Here is a 17772-nt window from a genome sequence, read left to right as displayed (position 1 = left end):
TTTTTCTAACTTGTAGGAGAAACTACCATTCCTCTCAATATATAGATTATATAGCACCTTTCATAGTGGACCACCATCACAAAGCTCTTTATAGAGGTAGGCTGTGAACTGTGAATTATATGCAGAGCCATTTACAATAGGACACGGATTTAACATCTCATCTGCAGGATGGAGCACAAGGAGGTTAAGTGACTTGCTCAGGGTCACACAGTGAGTCAGTCAGAGGTGGAATTTGAACCAGTGACCTTCTGGTTATAAGCCCTGGAATTTAACCACTGGACCACACTGCCTCCTAAAGTGTAAGATCAGAATAGATTGTCAAATGTTGTAGTCTGAACACAGTAAGTTCTGTAAATGAATATATGTTTAATTCAGTTAATAATTTATTTGGTTGGACCAAGACAAGTGACTAGAACTAGGGTAGTAACATTTCATTATTTCACTGTAATCCTAAATATTAAAAAAAAAAAAAAAAAAGATTCCAGACTATTTTACAATATAGCAATATGCAATGTTTAATAAGGCAACCAAAAAGTAGTTTATTAACAAGAATGATCTCTTCCACAGCGATGCAGAAAAACAAGGCAACATATTGTGTAGGTATCAGTTTCTAGACGCAGCTGAAATGTAAATAAACTGCATGGCCTCAAGGTTACAATGGAAATGCAATTAAAATTTTAAATTCATACATTTGTATAAGACATGCTTTATTCACTTTTGCATCTGCAGGGAGCAGACAGACAGGTCAGGTAGGGTACACATGAGTGGAAGAAGATAGGAGAATAACAGGGTGTAAAAAAAAAACCAACAATATTAACTACATATATCAAACTGAGCACCAGAGGACAAAGGCAGCAGCACCTTTATTACTTTCTTTCAATTTGTTTGGACGTCATCTTCAAGTCTTGATCTCCCCCACTATCTCCAAAAATACTGATGTTGATTTTTAGAATGGCCCATCACAGTGAACAAGTGTCAGACAATTCAAGATACAGAGTACTCTGAGCCCATTTTAAATTCATGAATTAATGACAGGCATAGGACTTGATACAGGGGGTACAGGCACTGTATGGGCTATTTCAGTTCACAGTAACTGTATCTGAGTGATGGTGGAAGACAGCAGTGGTATAAGTTGTCCCTGTTGCTAGGCTGTTGGCTTGATTCAGTTCCACTGTGTACTCACTTCTGACAGAGATAATGGTAAGCCTTTTAACTTATATTGCTCAGTGGCAGGTTTCAGTTAGTTAGTTTTCTAGGTTATTCCAGCCAGACAATGGGCTAGAGTAGGGGATAACTTAACGTCTGTTTCATTACTGGAATTACAACCAACACGACAGATATTAGCACAATGGTATGTTTAGAGCAACAAAAGTGTGGCAGAGCTGCTGGCTGAAGCTAGGTTATCGTGGCTTGCATTGGGTGCAGTAGTGAGTTAAGGCAGCAGTGGTTTGCGCAGGGATTATCAATGCTGCCAGTTACTTGTCCTGCATCTTCTCCAGAATGGGGACGATCATATCGAATTTGGGCCGCTTGGCTGGGTCCTCATTCATGCAGATCTTCATCAACTTGCAAATGTGGGGCGAGATGCCGGGGGGGATGGTAGGCCTCAGACCCTCAAGAGCAACCTGACAACAACAAACAGCAAATAAGTGGAGATCAAACCCAAAGTCACACAGGCACACAATTACTATTGTTGTCGATTAACAGCAATTTTAAGCTACATTAAAATGTACTTGCAATCCTATTTTAAGTCGCCCCTGAATTCGAGTCGCACCCGCAAATGTGAAGACCAGCACGGAACACTGAATTGGAGTAAGTCACCTACTATATTACAAATACAAATGGGAAAAAAATATGTACAGTACTTACAATATTGCTACCAGTTATTGCATATACAGTTACAGTGTTGATCACACATACATTACACTACAGCCCAAACCAAATAACATAACCTGCCATCTAGGCCTGGCTTAACCCTATATACTGCAGCCCTTAACACAGTCTGTCCTTCCAACGACGTGTCGACCGAGCCCGGGGTTTTTACGTCTTTGAATCTGCATAATAGGCTGGTGATCTGCTGGACGGGTCTACGCAACAGGCTGGCTGTGCAGTGCGGTGTCGACCTAATCAGGGAGCGCTGCTGCTGAACTCTGTGTGGAAGCTCTGTGGAGACGGGTAAATCAACACCCAGCAATAACACAGTCCTGAGCTCTCTATACTTTAACAGTCTCTGAAAAAGTCTATTTTTAAAGCTAGTTCCAGTACATTACACTACAGCCCACTATTTACTTTTTTTTTTCCAGTCACTTCTAGCACAGTCCCAAAGCAGCAGCTTGCTCCTCACACCCCACACCTTCTCATTCTCGCACCGCTATCAATGCACTGCCATAGGATGCAAGTATCCTGAATGAAACACAATTTAAATCGTGAATCCAAGTCATTCCCACCAAATCTGAACTTATTTATTTCGGCCAAGTGCGACTTTTGAGAAAATACTGTATACAAGTTTTAGGTTAGGTTCAACATTTGTAAAAAAAATAAATAAATAAACAGCTTACATCATGTGTACAACACAGTAATTATTTTTGCAATCACATACAGTAGTCATTTTTAAATTTATGCTGATGGAAGCAGGAATCAGGTAAAATTAAAAATAAGCACATTGCAGTACGGTAATTAATGTGTTTATTTTTTCCAAACATAATTCAGTTAAAACTCTGTCCACTCCTGGCAGCTGATGGCCCTTTTCAGCCTTTAACAACATTGGCAAGCCCATCTTTTGTTTTGTTAGGTTTTATTCTAGTTCTAATCCCAATACATAAAAATATTAAATCTTATTCCCTCTGTACAAAATATATATATATTCTTTTATAAATGTAGTCGTTGCCAATTATTTTTTTATTATTTTCTCCCAATTTGGAATCACCAATTATTTTATTATGCTCAGCTCACCTCTACCACCCCTGCGCTGACTCGGGAGGGCGAAGACGAACACACGCTCTCCTCCAAAGCATGTGCCATCAGCCGCCCGCTTCTTTACACACTGCGAACTCACCGTGCAGCCGCCTCAGAGCTACAGCGTCGGGGGACAACGCAGCTCTCGGGCAGCTTACAGGCAAGCCCGCAGGCGCCCGTCCAGACTACAGGGGTCGCTGGGTGCACGGTGAGCCGAGGACACCCTGGCCGACCTAACCCTCCCCCCCCCGGACGGCCCACGGCCAATTGAGCGCCGCCCCCTGGAAGCTCCCATCCTCGGTCGGCAAAGGAATAGCCTGGACTCGAACTCGCGACGTCCAGACTATAGAGCACATCCTGCACTCCACACAGAGCGACTTTACTGGATGCGCCACTCGGGAGCCCCCTGCACAAAATATTTTTGATCTACTGAATGTAAAAATGCCATCATGTGTGACGCAGGTCTCATATGCTTTCAGACAATTCTGTACAGAAGTCCCAACCTACCTTCATCCCAATCTCCATGTTGGACAAATCTGCAAAGGGAACCTCGCGAGTCACCAGCTCCCACAACAGCACCGCGAAGCTCCACATGTCAGCGGAGCGGCGGTTAATATCCTCCGGCTTCTTCTGCAGAGCTGCCAAGGAACGAGGGCAAAATACACAAAGACTCAGAGGGATCGGGGGGCAGGAAGTTAGTTTAGCCCACTCCAATACAAACAGCAATGTTACTACAGCTATGGCCAAAAGTTTTGCATCACCCTATATAATTAACTAATTTTGCTTCATAAAGTCAAATGAAACCTGCTAAATAATGTTATGTTAACATATTGAATTGCATATAGCTTTCATATACATTTCAAAATATAACATGAAATAATGTACTACTATTATGGCTTCCAGACTTTTGCAATATCATTTTGTAGTTTCTTTGATTACATGATGTTAAATTATAAATATGATATATAATATCACACATACACAGTGCCTATAGAAAGTCTACACCCCCTTGAACTTTTTTCACTTTTTGTTGTGTCAGTGCCTCAGAGTTTCATGCATTTAAATGAGGATTTTTTTCCACTTATCTACACACCATACTCCACACTGTTAAGGGAAAAAAAGTTTTTATTGAGAAAAAAAATTATATATTAAAAATACAAAACTGAAAGATCATAATTGGATAAGTCTCCACCCCCCTGAGTTAATACTTGGTGTTAGCACCTTTGGCAGCAATTACAGCTGTGAGTCTGTTGGGATAGGTCGCTACCAACTTTGCACACCTAGATCTGGCAATATTTGACCATTCTTTTTTACAAAACTGTTCAAGCTTTGTCAAGTTCCTTGGGGAGCGTTGATGGACAGCAATCTTCAAGTCATGCCACAAATTTTCAATTGGATTTAGGTTGGGGCTCTGACTGGGCCACTCAAGGACATTTACCTTTTTGTTCCTTAGCCACTCCAGTGTAGCTTTGGCTGTGTGCTTTGGGTCATTGTCATGCTGAAAGGTGAACTTCTGTCCCAGTTTCAGCTTTCTTGCAGAGACCAGCAGGTTTTCCTCAAGGACTTCTCTGTACTTTGCTCCATTCATTTTCCCTTCTATCCTGACAAGTGCCCCAGTCCCTGCCGATGAGAAACATCCCCATAACATGATGCTGCCACCACCATGCTTCACAGTAGGGATGGTGTTCTTTGGGTGATGTGCTGTGTTGGGTTTGCGCCAAACAACGCTTTGCATTTAGGCAAAAAAGTTCCATTTTAGTTTCTTCAGACCACAAAACTTTTTGCCACATGGCTACAGAATCTCCCGAGTGTTTTTTTACATACTTCAAACAGGATTCAAAGTGGGCTTTCTTGCCACCCTACCATACAGGCCAGATTTGTGGAGTGCTTGGGATATTGTTGTCACATGCACACTTTTACCAGTCTTGGCCATAAAAGCCTGTAGCTCTTGCAAAGTTGCCATTGGCCTCTTGGTGGCCTCTCTGATCAGTCTCCTTCTTGCTCGGTCATCCAGTTTGGAGGGACGGACTGTTCGAGGCAGGGTCTTGGTGGTGCCATACACCTTCCACTTCTTAATAATCGTCTTGACAGTGCTCCAAGGGATATTCAAGGCCTTTGATATTTTTTTATACCCATCCCCTGATCTGTGCCTTTCAATAAATCTGTCCCAGAGTTCTTTTGAAAGCACCTTGGTGTTCATGGTTGAGTCTTTGCTTTGAAATGCACTACCCAGCAGAGGGAACCTACAGGAACTGCTGAATGCATCCTGAAATCATGTGAATCACTACAATTTAACACAGGCGGGGGCCACTTAACTTGGTGTGTGATTTTGAAGGCGATTGGTTACATCTGAGCTAATTTAGGATTGCTATTACAAGGGGGGTGGACACTTATCCAACCAAGCTATTTCAGTTTCTATTTTTAAATTAATTTTCTACAAATTTCTAGAATATTTTTTTCACTGGGAAGTTGTGAGGTAGGATGTGTAGATAAATGAAAAAAAAACTATTTAATGCATTTTAATTCCAGGCTATAAGGCAACAAAAGGGGTATAATATATATACATTTTATTAGTCTCAATACCAAAATTCTACGTGATGCAAAACTTCTGTCCATAGCTGTATATTTACAAATACATCAGTCAATAAATAAAGCATTACACTAATAATAATAATAATAATAATAATAATAATAATAATAATAATACATTGTTTTTCTTTTCAGAGGGCATGCCCTTAACTTGTTAAATTTGCAGACGACACAAAAATAGGAGGAGTGGCAAACACTGTTGCAGCAGCAAAGGTCATTCAAAATGATCTAGATAGCATTCAGAACTGGGCAGACACATGGGAAATTACATTTAATAGAGAAAAGTGTAAGGTACTGCATGCAGGCAATAAAAATATGCATTATAAATATCATTGGGAGACTGAAATTGAAGAAGGAATCTATGAAAAAGACCTAGGAGTTTATGTTGACTCAGAAATGTCTTCATCTAGACAATGCGGGGAAGCTATAAAAAAGGCCAACAAGATGCTCGGATATATTGTGAAAAGTGTTGAATTTAAATCAAGGGAAGTAATGTTAAAACTTTACAATGCATTAGTAAGACCTCATCTAGAATATGGTGTTCAGTTCTGGTTACTTTGTTACAAAAAGGATATTGCTGCTCTAGAAAGAGTGCAAAGAAGAGCAACCAGAATTATCCCGGGTTTAAAAGGCATGTCGTATGCAGACAGGCTAAAAGAATTGAATCTATTCAGTCTTGAACAAAGAAGACTACCCAGCGATCTGATTCAAACATTCAAAATGCTAAAAGGTATAGTCAATGTCAACCCAGGGGACTTTTTTGACCTGAAAAAAGAAACAAGGACCAGGGGTCACAAATGGAGATTAGATAATGGGGCATTCAGAACAGAAAATAGGAGGCACTTTTTTACACAGAGAATTGTGAGGGTCTGGAACCAACTCCCCAGTAATGTTGTTGATCCTTCAAGAAGCTGCTTGATGAGATTCTGGGAGCTACTAACAACCAAACGAGCAAGATGGGCTGAATGGCCTCCTCTCGTTTGTAAACTTTATTATGTTCTTATGTAATAAGAAGTATGTTGAAGATTTAAAGTGGGGACTCTTGCTTTGCAAGCCCCACTAATAATAATCATTTGGATATAATTTGGGGATCTTGCGCCGTTTACAGTTTGCTTCTATCATGTGTACATCCAAAGTTATTAAACTTTCAAGTTGACAGTTGAGCTTTTATTTGAAATACAAACCAGCGTTTGGCGAGTGTGTCATTCAGTACGTTAAATACCGTAGCCTAAGTGTTGATGTTTTTAAACGCATTATCTTACGTGTTTTCACATTTGCACATTAAACGTTCCATTATGACTCATTAGCTGACTAATATTCTATCTAAAATTGAGACTGTAAAGAGATATTCAGGGTAAAAACAAGAACACGATTAAATATAAAAAGAAAATAACACGTTGATGAATTAATCCTTTAGTCTTTCTTCTCACACTGACATCAGTATGAGAAGACTGACATCATCGCGGCTGAAGATATTGTTGCAACATTGAAGCAGGGTAGCAACGTGGTTCTCCGAAAGGGAAGAGAGAAGGAAACTTTTCAAGTGAAAATTATGAAGCTTTGTGGTAAGCGTTTTTTTTTCCCCCTCGCAAATTATATTTTATTGTTGTATACAATTCATTAACCCTTTGCGGTCCTATGTCAGACCTGGTCCGACATCGCAATTTTCCTTTTCCGGTCCAATGTCGGACCCTGTCCGACATCATCAAAAAAACGCAAAAAACAGGTCTCTAATTGTTTTTTTTCTCCGGAAAAAGCAGAGAAAACCATTCAATGACCGAGTGAGACCGACAGGAGCCGAGAGAAGCCGAAAAAAATATATATATAAAAGGTGGGCGTATCTCATGAATACTGATAGACCCAACACTACATAGATAACATGGACATACACAAACAAGATAGCTGCTTCGGCATTCCAGCGCTCAAAGAATATCACAGACATTTGCATAGCTTTTTGAGATGTTATAGTAATAAAATAACAACCTGGATCGCATTATTGAGGAGTTTGCTGGAGATGCAGTACTGAGTGTCCTGTTGATATGCAGTGCCTTTTAAACCTGTTTTACTGTGAAAAAAAATACTTTTTAACAGCACGTCTAAAATAAACTGTGTGTGTGAAAATAAATTGGACCTGATGTGCCTGACACGCGCTGAATAAATGGACCGCTAAGGGTTAATCTATCTTGTAATTTTTATTTTACGAGATGAAGAAAAGAATGAAGCTTTGTAACAATGAAAGCTGCCATCCAGATAAAAAGAGGAAGCTTGTCAATAAGCCAAAGGTACGATGTTATAGGCTACACATTTTGTATTTATTTATTTATTTTACCAGGAAATTTACCCATTGAGCCCAAACGCTAATTAACAAGGGGGTCCTGGAACACAGACAAACAACACATTAATACTTGTGTGGTACAACATTTTTAAAAGATACTAAAAACAATAAAATATGTAGGCTAAATGTAGTGCTCAGGTTGTATTGGGCTGCTTCAACTCCAAAATAAGTAAACTCAATTTTAAACATTAAATTCCCTTTCAAGATTGTGCTATTTGGAAAGTGTGTGCTACTGCTTATACTAAAATACGTTTTATTTTTGTACACAGGCAAATGTCATCGCACAGCTCCCATCGCCGCAACCGCCTGTCTGCATTTCACCTATGCAACAGCAAACCCACATTGTACCTGCTCACCCGGCAAAGAACTCCATTCTGAAAAAGCTTGTGCTGCAGAACGAAAAACAAAGGAGGAGCATTAACAGCCTGAAGCGGCAAATTGTACATCTGCACGAAGCTGTCGGATCTGTTACCAAAGTTGCGAAAGAACACTTTATGCATGCAGAGTCACTATGACAATGAACCACTGGAGAGTACACGGATGTGTGAAGCAGTACCAGAAGAGCATGTTACATACCCTGGGCATGACAGTACAAGAGAGCTCAGTGCATTTCACCCAGGACCCCATTTTGGCTGCCATACCTGCCCCTTTACCGGACGCCGGTACCAGGTACTATGCAGTGCCACCGTCTGCCAGACATTGTAATCAATAGCATTAGCCTGGAAAAGGAAGTGGAAATCCATGCCTTGAGCCGAGGAAGAGTGGAAAGATCTTGCAATGTTGTTCAGGGCGCTCATTACAACTGAACGGCATCACGAGGGGGCATTCATTTTTTTTTGCAATTTGTTCAAATAAACATTGTATTCACAGTACATTCTTTATGTGTATTTATACATGTGTACTTACACACCCCAACGTAACGTAGAACACATTTCTTAACATCCCCCTCCCACAACACATTGAATAAGCGTTGATCTGCCTCCACCCATTCGACAGCATGTGAAATCACTTAAATTCCCTTCCCCCAGATTTATTTTTGGTGATTACTGGCACACATTCAAAACAGCGAAATATCAAAAGAAAACAACATGTTGATGAATTAATCCCTTAGTCTAAAAAGTCTAAATCAAAACAAAAAACAGCTATCTTCACAAATCTCTTAAATAAACAAAATTCGATTTTTTTTTTTAGAACGTTTTCTTTTACACAAAATATGAAACGTGTTAACTGTAAACATGTAGAAAAAAATAGATGGAGACTAGGGAGTCTGGTACAGCACAAAACATTGTCCTTAAATTTTAAAAAAATATATAGGCCTATATTGTATTGAAAAAAAATAATATTCAACACAAACTATACCGCAAATGAATAGGAATCAGAGAGCTGATATCGGGAATGTGCTAATTTAAAGCGGACGGGCAATATAGCCTATAACCTATCAGAAGATTTAAAAAAAAAAATCTTGCGGTGTCACAAGAGAATTCAGTAATAGTTTCTAAAGAAAACGGCAGGCATTTTTATTAAAGTGCATGTGTTTATTCCATTTTTCAAATCCTTGTTCTTAAAAAACTCCACATGGGGTTTGAGTTTGTCTGTGCAGGAGTGGGAACATTGTTTGTGTGTGTGTGGACCTAAATATTTAGTTTTTTTGTATTATGACAGTTTTACTGTGTCCTTAAAAATACATATTCCCTCTATTCGCTGGGTAGCAGCCTTGTTGCACTTTAATACATTACCTCATTACATAAGAAAGTTTACAAACGAGAGGAGGCCATTCAGCCCATCTTGCTCGTTTGGTTGTTAGTAGCTTATTGATCCCAGAATCTCATCAAGCAGCTTCTTGAAGGAACCCACGGTGTCAGCTTCAACAACATTACTAGGGAGTTGGTTCCAGACCCTCAATTCTCTGTGTAAAAAAGTGCCTCCTATTTTCTGTTCTGAATGCCCCTTTATCTCATCTCCATTTGTGACCCCTGGTCCTTGTTTCTTTTTTCAGGTCAAAGAAGTCTCCTGGTTCGACATTGTCTATACCTTTTAGGATTTTGAATGTTTGAATCAGATCGTCGTCTTTGTTCAAGGCTGAAAAGATTCAATTCTGGATTCAATTCTGGAAAACCATAGAAAGGGAAACATATCTTTGCAGAAAATATGCAAAAATAATTTGATAATATATTTTACTGTTAAGTTGCGTTTAAATGTATAATATAAATTTTAAACGAAAATATTTTTAATCCACATTTACCGTTTAAACGTTTAAACCCTAACAGCCCTATTTAAAATTACAATTTGCATTTCAGGCAAACTGAAATTGTTAGTGCTGAATTAGGCTATTATTGAGCACTTTTGAGATTGCATGTATTATGCCCCCTCATTTACAGTCTACATGGATAACAATCCCTTAACCTATGTTCTCACCTAAGCCAGGTTAAATGCTAAGGGACATGGGTGGGTAGCCGAGTTCGCAGACTTTAATTTTAACATCAGATATCGGCCAGGCAAATGTAACATTGATGTCGATGTGGTATCTCGCATTCCACTCGACATGGAAAAATACATGAGTGAATGTAGAGCAGGAACACCCCAGATGCAATTCATGCTGTTGTCAGATCTCCACAGGCTCAGACAAGCCTCTGGAATACAGCTTTACCACAAACACCTGCACTCTGGAAAGCGCCCTGACTGATACTCCACAGTCAACATGATCAGCCGTGAAACTGTGCAGGACTCAGTTGGAGAATCTGATCGTCAGAAGGGTTTTGTAGTGGAAGTCGAAGGGATCCAAAACCCAGGTGAGGGTGGGCAGGAATGGAAGCTAAGTCAGTTGCGGCTTTGTTGCATGAATGGGATAAGCTGAACATTGACCAAGACGGTATGCTGTATCAAAAAAATTCTCCCTGAGATAGACAACAGGCGTACAAGGCATTACATGAGGATATGGGGCATCTCAATGCAGAGTGTGTCCTCAGCCTCACTCAAGACTGCTTCTGTTGGCCCCTTAAGAGCAAGGACATTGAGCATTATGTGATCTGGGTCTGTCCCTGTATTAAGCAAAAGCAGCCTAGGTCGGTCTTTAACAGCACCCTTGATTTTCATCAGCACCACAGAACCTTTCAAGCTGATTTCAATTGATTTCCTTCATTTAGAGAATTTTTTTTTTTGGGGGGGGGGGGTTACATCTTGGTCGAATGGACCAGTTCACTGGGTTTGCTCAGGCATACCCTACACGAAACAAGTCTGGCAAAACAGCCGCCAACCTCATTTTATTCTAGAAATTCGGCATCCCAAAAAGAATGACAGGGGAGAGAATTTGAAAATCAGCTGTCCTACCAGTTATAAAAGTTGTGCAAAACTGTAAAGTCCTGTACCACCTCATACCACCCCCAAAGCAATGGGCAAGTAGAGCGCTTTAATAGGATGCGCTTGGGAATGTTAAGAACGCTCATTCAGAAATTCAATTAGGCAGATCACCTTAAGAAGATGACCTATGTATATAAAATCGCAATGAAACAGGGTACTCTCCATTCTACCTGTTACATGGTCGATCGCCCTGTTTACCCATTGACCCTATATTGAGTTTGAAACTCCCTGAGGAACCTGTAAGATAAAATGATCATGCCCATGTGGCACAATGGCAAACACACATAAAGGAAGCTGTGTAGACCTACATAGAAACTGTTTTTCAGCAGCAGTTTGTTCATCTCCACTGGTTTATAAAATTTGCTGATGTTTCATCGATCTCCTGTGTCGTGTGTAACAAAACAATTAATATTAATTATATAGTATATTATATTAATATAGCTAGCTTTGTAAACATATGAATAAATTAGAATATAATTTGTAAATATTTCATATATTTTATTACAGAGTTAAATTCAATATACAAAATGAATTAAAAGTAGTTGACATCAAGAAATAATAGCCGTACCTTCTGGGGCGATCCAGGCTGGAGAATACATTCTCCCAGGGCACTGGAATGAAAACTTAACATCTGCCATGCTGATCCTAGCAGTCATATCCTCATCAATCTGGGGGACAAAGAGACATCATTTTACAAACAAAGACTATGTTAGGTTATTATCATAACCCTGTGAAGTAGGGATTATAAACTTAACAAACTAACAACTAACCAGGGTGTGTATATAGACATTACACCAGCTGTAGCCACCAGATAACATGTGATGTGAAGAATACCAGGAGCCGAAACCAACCGTGGACTGTGTACCTGATAAGCTGCATGCAAGGACAGAGGGAGAACTACCCCAGAGCCAAGTACAGAAACTTCCAGAAAGTTTGTCTTAGGCAGCCCCTGCGGCAGAAGCAGCACCAATCACCAAGTTACAAATGGACTCACACACCTATGCGGCAAACTTTAACCAATAAGTGGTACTAATTGTACAATCATAATGAGGTATAAGTAACGTTGCAAACTGTGGCATGCCACTCGTGTAACCTCAACGGACTGGTGTGAATTTATTTCCCCTACATCACCTGGCGCTGCGAGCAGGGTATTCCCCGATCCAAGGTTCCGTGGTGAAAGTGACAGATGACTAGAGAGACGGTAAGTACCTTTGTTATTTGCCCTCTGTCTGCTCATTGGTTACTCGGTGGATTGTGGAATACCTAAGAACTATTGTTAAAAGGGGGAATCCACCGGCGTTGCATTTGTGTCAGTAGGGTGTTGTTGTTGTTATTGTCTAGACAGATTGGTATCGGTGCCTGACGGGATTGGGATGCTAAGGGGAGCTCTCCATTCGTGGGTGAAAGAGACCACAAGGATCGGCACTCGTAAGAGTGTCAAGGGAAATGTGAAACAGGGTTTCCATTTTTGTTCTATGTGGTCGGAACTTGTTTGTCTGATTGAATCTGTATTGATCGATCGCCGTTTGCAATTGTACATGTCAATTGAATAAGGAAGAGAGACTTGGTCAGTCTCAGGGTACATATTGGCAAAATTAGAGAAAGTTAAAACTAAAATGGAAAAAGAGGGCTGGTCTCCTGACCAGCCCTTGGAGGTCAGTTTGGGAAAATACAAAAGGACAATAAAACTGATAAGGGGACCATTATTGTAATAAATTAATATAAGAAAAGGCTGAGATCAAATATAAAAACATGCAGATGGAAGTGACAGATAAAATGCAAAGTACAGCGTTTAGAGGGTCAGGTTAAGTCGCTAGAAAAAGAAATAGTGGAAGTTACAAGGTAAAAAAAAAAAAAAAAAAAAAAAAAGACGAGTGGGACTAAAATGTGCACGTTTAATTGGCGCAGTTAACGCACTTGAGTCGAGTGAAGACGATCCTAACTGGGATTATATTGATTACGAAGCAAGTAAATATGAGAGTGGCATGTATGGGGGATCGCTTGCAAGCGCCCCCCTCCCCCGTACAGGAACTAGGCGCAGTAGTTAATGCAGCTAACAACCGCATTGAGTGGCACCGACCCAATGGCCACAAAGGATCGCACAGCACGTCAACAGCACACTGCGCCACCATACAGCCCCCGGCACAAACATTCAACCGCAACTGGAAACAAGAGGGGCTGTACGGTCACATATGTTGCATGTTCCCCAACGTATGGTCTACACACAAAAACGACTGCTGATTAGTACAGGGGGGAACCTATAATGGTCACAGGACCCCTCCATAAACCACACAGGCAATAGCCGTTCAAACCCGAAGCATTAGATGCACTGAAAGAGATAATACATGATTTATTGCAGCAGGAGACACTAACTGAGTGCCGTTCAACCACCAACTCCCCCGTGTGGCCAGTCCGCAAGCCAGATGGCACCTGGTGCCTTACAATTGATTACACAGCACTGAACAAAACTGCACCGAAAGCCGTTCCAATCGTAGCGAGTCCCAGCACTATACTCACTTGCCTCCGTCCCGTGCATAAAGTGTTCAGCGTGTTAGATATCACCAATGGATTCTGGAGTCTGCCTCTGGACCCAGAGTCACACGATCGATTTGCATTTACATTTGGTGACAGGCAGCTGACCTGGAAATGACTACCACATAATGGCAAAAGCAGTGGCACAATATGTGCAATATGTGGATGATCTGCTCATAGCATCAGCCTGCGCAAGACAGCATGCGCTAGTGTTAGCTAGAGTACTAAATGTTTTAGAACAAAGTGGGCTCAAAGCCAGCCCCAAGAAGGCTCAAATCAGGCAACCACAGGTCACATACTTGGGTCACCTGATATGGCAAGGAAAGAGACATGGCAAGTGACCGCAGAGAATGCATACGTGTAACACCTGCAAGGTAGCTCTGACTACGCCACTGAGGGAATTGCACCCTCAGAATTAAAGTTATTTTTTTGGAGGGCAAATCAGGGAAGAGTAACCAGGACACAGTTGTTGTCAATTAAAATATTGTTTTATTGCACAGAATTAAGAATTACCAGCAGATCATTACCATAGCACATAAGTGCTTTGTACAAAAAAAAACAATTAAACAGGGGTTTCGTTTAAAATCACAGTAAAAATCCAACAATAAAAACAAACACAAAACGCCAGTGCGTGCAGTGGTGGGAACATCGATAAACACTATTCCTAACGACATCATCATCACAGCAGCAGCAACAAGTACTAGGATTACCATTTATTTTTGTTCCGTCTCAGGTCCCCTCTCCTACACGCACAGACAGACAAGACAAATGGTGGATTAGTTTCAATTGCCGGGTAGTTAATTTATTAGCTGAGTGGGTAAGGAACAGTAAAGTGCTATAAAATAAATCACAGTGGGCTATAGTGATGTCAGATGAAGTGGTAGCCTCAGGGCCCCTCCCCGGACACCTGTCCGCCCAGGTAGCGGAGCTACACGCGTTAACTCAGGTCTGTATGTATGGCGCTAACTCAAGCTTGACCATATACATCGACAGCACCGTGTAACAAATTTTTTTTTTTTTTTTGGTTCCTGGGTAGTAAGTGTTATTTCCTAATTGCTTATGCCTCAAAAAGTATAGAAAATGGCTATGATTCCCCACAAACTTTGCTTTTGTGACCAGGACAGTGATATTTTGAAATTTACTTATTTTCCAGAACATTCCAGATAGATTCAGTGCTGAGTAAACTTGGAGTAACTTCTAGAACTTTCTAGAACTTTCCAGTAATATAAATAGTAGTATAAATACAGGGGCCTTAAGCCCACCAGTTCAGTTTAGTTCCAGCTGCCTAAGTGGATACATATCTGCATTTTTCTGATATGGCATCAATGTGACCAGTCTGTTCGAGGCAATCGGAATCGCCTGTAACCAGAATGAGTGGCGCCTCTTCATTGACAGCTCATCCAGGAGCCTCAAAGCCGTGCTGCTCCATAATGGTAACAAGTACCCGTCTCTTCCCCTGGCTCACTCGGTGCACCTCAAAGAGGATTACAACAGCATCAGGACCTTGCTGGACGCCTTGAAGTATGAGGAGTACGGCTGGGAGGTCATAGGAGACTTCAAAATGGTGGCATTCCTGATGGGTCTCCAAGGTGGTTTTACCAAGTTTCCCTGCTATCTTTGCCTTTGGGACAGCAGGGACACCAAGGCGCACTACCACAGGCGGGACCGGCCACAGCAGACCGAGTTCTCTGTGGGGAGGAACAACGTCAAGTGGGAGCCACTGGTGGACCCCCGGAAGGTGCTGATGCCACCACTGCACATCAAATTGGGCCTTATGAAACAATTTGTCAGAGCTCTAGATAAGGAGTCGGCAGCCTTCAAGTACCTTCAAGACTTCTTCCCTAAGCTGCCTGAGGCAAAGGTCAAAGCCGGTGTCTTTGTCGGACCACAGATAAAGAAGATCCTGGAGTGCAATGAATTCAACAAGAAGCTCACTAGTAAGGAGAAAGCGGCTTGGAACAGCTTTGTCGCAGTTGTTCGGGGCTTCCTAGGCAATCACAAGGCCGAAAACTATGTGGAGCTGGTTGAGACTCTGGTGAAGAACTACGGCACAATGGGCTGTAGGATGTCCCTCAAAGTCCATATCCTTGATGCTCATCTTGATAAATTCAAGGAGAACATGGGAGCGTACTCGGAGGAGCAAGGCGAGCGCTTCCACCAGGATATACTGGACTTTGAACGCCGCTACCAAGAACAGTATAACGAGAACATGATGGAAGACTACATTTGGGGGCTGATTCGTGAAAGTGATTTACAGTATAATCGTGAATCTCGAAAAACTACTCACTTCTAAATCTTTTGTAGTCATTTTTGTATTACTTTCGTATAAATACATGTTAATTTGGATTCATATGTTGTTTTTTTCTGACTTTATGTGAACGAAAAGACACAAATTCGCCCGTTTTCTCATTGGAAATAGGTAAATTTCAAAATATCACTGTCCTGGTCACAAAAGCAAAGTTTGTGGGGAATAGCCATTTTCTATACTTTTGAGGCATAAGCAATTAGGAAATAACACTTACTACCCAGGAACAAAAATTGTGCTACATAGTGTAGTCGATATGCTTTTGGGGTGGTGCACGATTATTCAGGTAGCTGGGAAAGGCGTGGGTGTGTAACAACAGGAGGGCAGATGAGGCAGCCAAGGCAGAGGCCCGGCAGCCGGTGCCAAAGCCCTATGCCCCTATCTTCACAGCAAGCCCGGACGTGGTGGATATCTGGCAATTACACGCTCAGAGTGAGACAGCTGAAATAACTAAATGGCAGCAGGTAGGAGCCCGGCAGGAGGACGGGATCTGGCGGATCCCCTCCACTGGACAGGTAATGGCCCCTGAGAGCATACTACACTCACTATTGGAGCTGTACCATGGGTCCTCTTGTGGGGAGGGATGGTTTGATTAACACATTAAAGAGAGATTGGCTTTGGCCTGGAATGGTCAGGGAGGTAGGGCTCCATTCTGGCCTGCGAGACAAATGGCATGGGCCTTACCAGGTGTTGCTTACTACCGATACGAGCGTGAAACTGGAAGGGGTCACTGGTAGTCAGTGGAAACACTGGTATCAAGTAAAACATATCTAACTGCAACTACTTCTGTTTCTTGTGTTCACAGGAAGGCCCGAGGACGAGATATTAACTACTTCTGTTCTGGCCCCTTCTCCTTTCTCAACCAGGCCGTCAATGATGTGTGAGCTGCACGGAGGAATGCATCTCGGGAGGATACTGTTGCTCCTGTGGATGAGCGGGGCCTGCGGAGGCCTCCCGTGTGAGGAGATGGACTGGCATTGGCAAACTAACCCTCCACCTCCTGGAGTGCTTCGCTTTAACTGCATAACCCAGCAACCGCTCAGCTTCTGCCGTCCAAAGAACGTCTCAAGGGAAGTATGGCCAATCATTCCCTTACAACTAACCTTAGGACATAACAGGGCAGTACAACGCCTTCAAACTAAATTGAACACATACACTGACCACCACATACACCGCGAGCACAATGAGGTACACATCTAAAATCACTAGCTCCTGCCCGGTGCAACACTGGTGCCAGGTACCCCAAGTGAAAAGGTTCTACGGTAGCATGTGGGAGGAGGATTGGTCTTGCATAAGTGAAACGGCAGACAACCCAACTCCAGGTAACAACCTGGGAACAGTTGTCAACCTGTCCGCGGTGATGTAGAACGAATTAATGATACAATAATAAGGGTAAGGTACAACTCAAGCAGCCTACGTACCATTATTGAGAGTGACACACATAGAGCTGACCACATAGAACCAGGAAGTTACAAATTTCTAGGGGTTATAAAATTTCCATCACAATTACTTTGCCATTGTAACGACAACACCAATACTCAAACAACGATAGTGATCTTTACCTGGGAGTACAAAGGGCAGGGGCCACAGCCATGGGAACCTACCGAAAGCCACAATTACACCGGCTGGGTTCCGACTGAGCTCAGACCAGTGGACAGCAGATGGGGCATACCATTAATAACAACAAAATTGCTGGAGG

The 17772-nt window shown here is 41.8% G+C and overlaps 1 protein-coding gene across 3 annotated transcripts in view; it reads right to left on the bottom strand.

Moving 5' to 3' along the window:
• Positions 1–489: 489 nt before the first annotated feature.
• Positions 490–17772, bottom strand: part of LOC117407398 (integrin-linked protein kinase) — a 127973-nt gene continuing 110690 nt past the window's right edge. For all 3 annotated transcript variants that reach the window (XM_034012376.3, XM_034012375.3, XM_034012377.3), the window contains 3 exons: positions 11805–11904; positions 3463–3593; positions 490–1625 (listed from right to left, as the gene is read on the bottom strand). In XM_034012376.3, coding sequence (XP_033868267.1) covers positions 1476–1625; positions 3463–3593; positions 11805–11904 — 381 coding nt within the window. In that variant the 3' untranslated portion in view covers positions 490–1475. The remainder of the gene's footprint in view (positions 1626–3462; positions 3594–11804; positions 11905–17772) is intronic.

The sequence above is a fragment of the Acipenser ruthenus genome, chromosome 8 (genome assembly GCF_902713425.1).
Source record: "Acipenser ruthenus chromosome 8, fAciRut3.2 maternal haplotype, whole genome shotgun sequence".
NCBI lineage: Eukaryota > Metazoa > Chordata > Actinopteri > Acipenseriformes > Acipenseridae > Acipenser > Acipenser ruthenus.
This window is presented reverse-complemented; position numbering and strand designations above follow the sequence as displayed.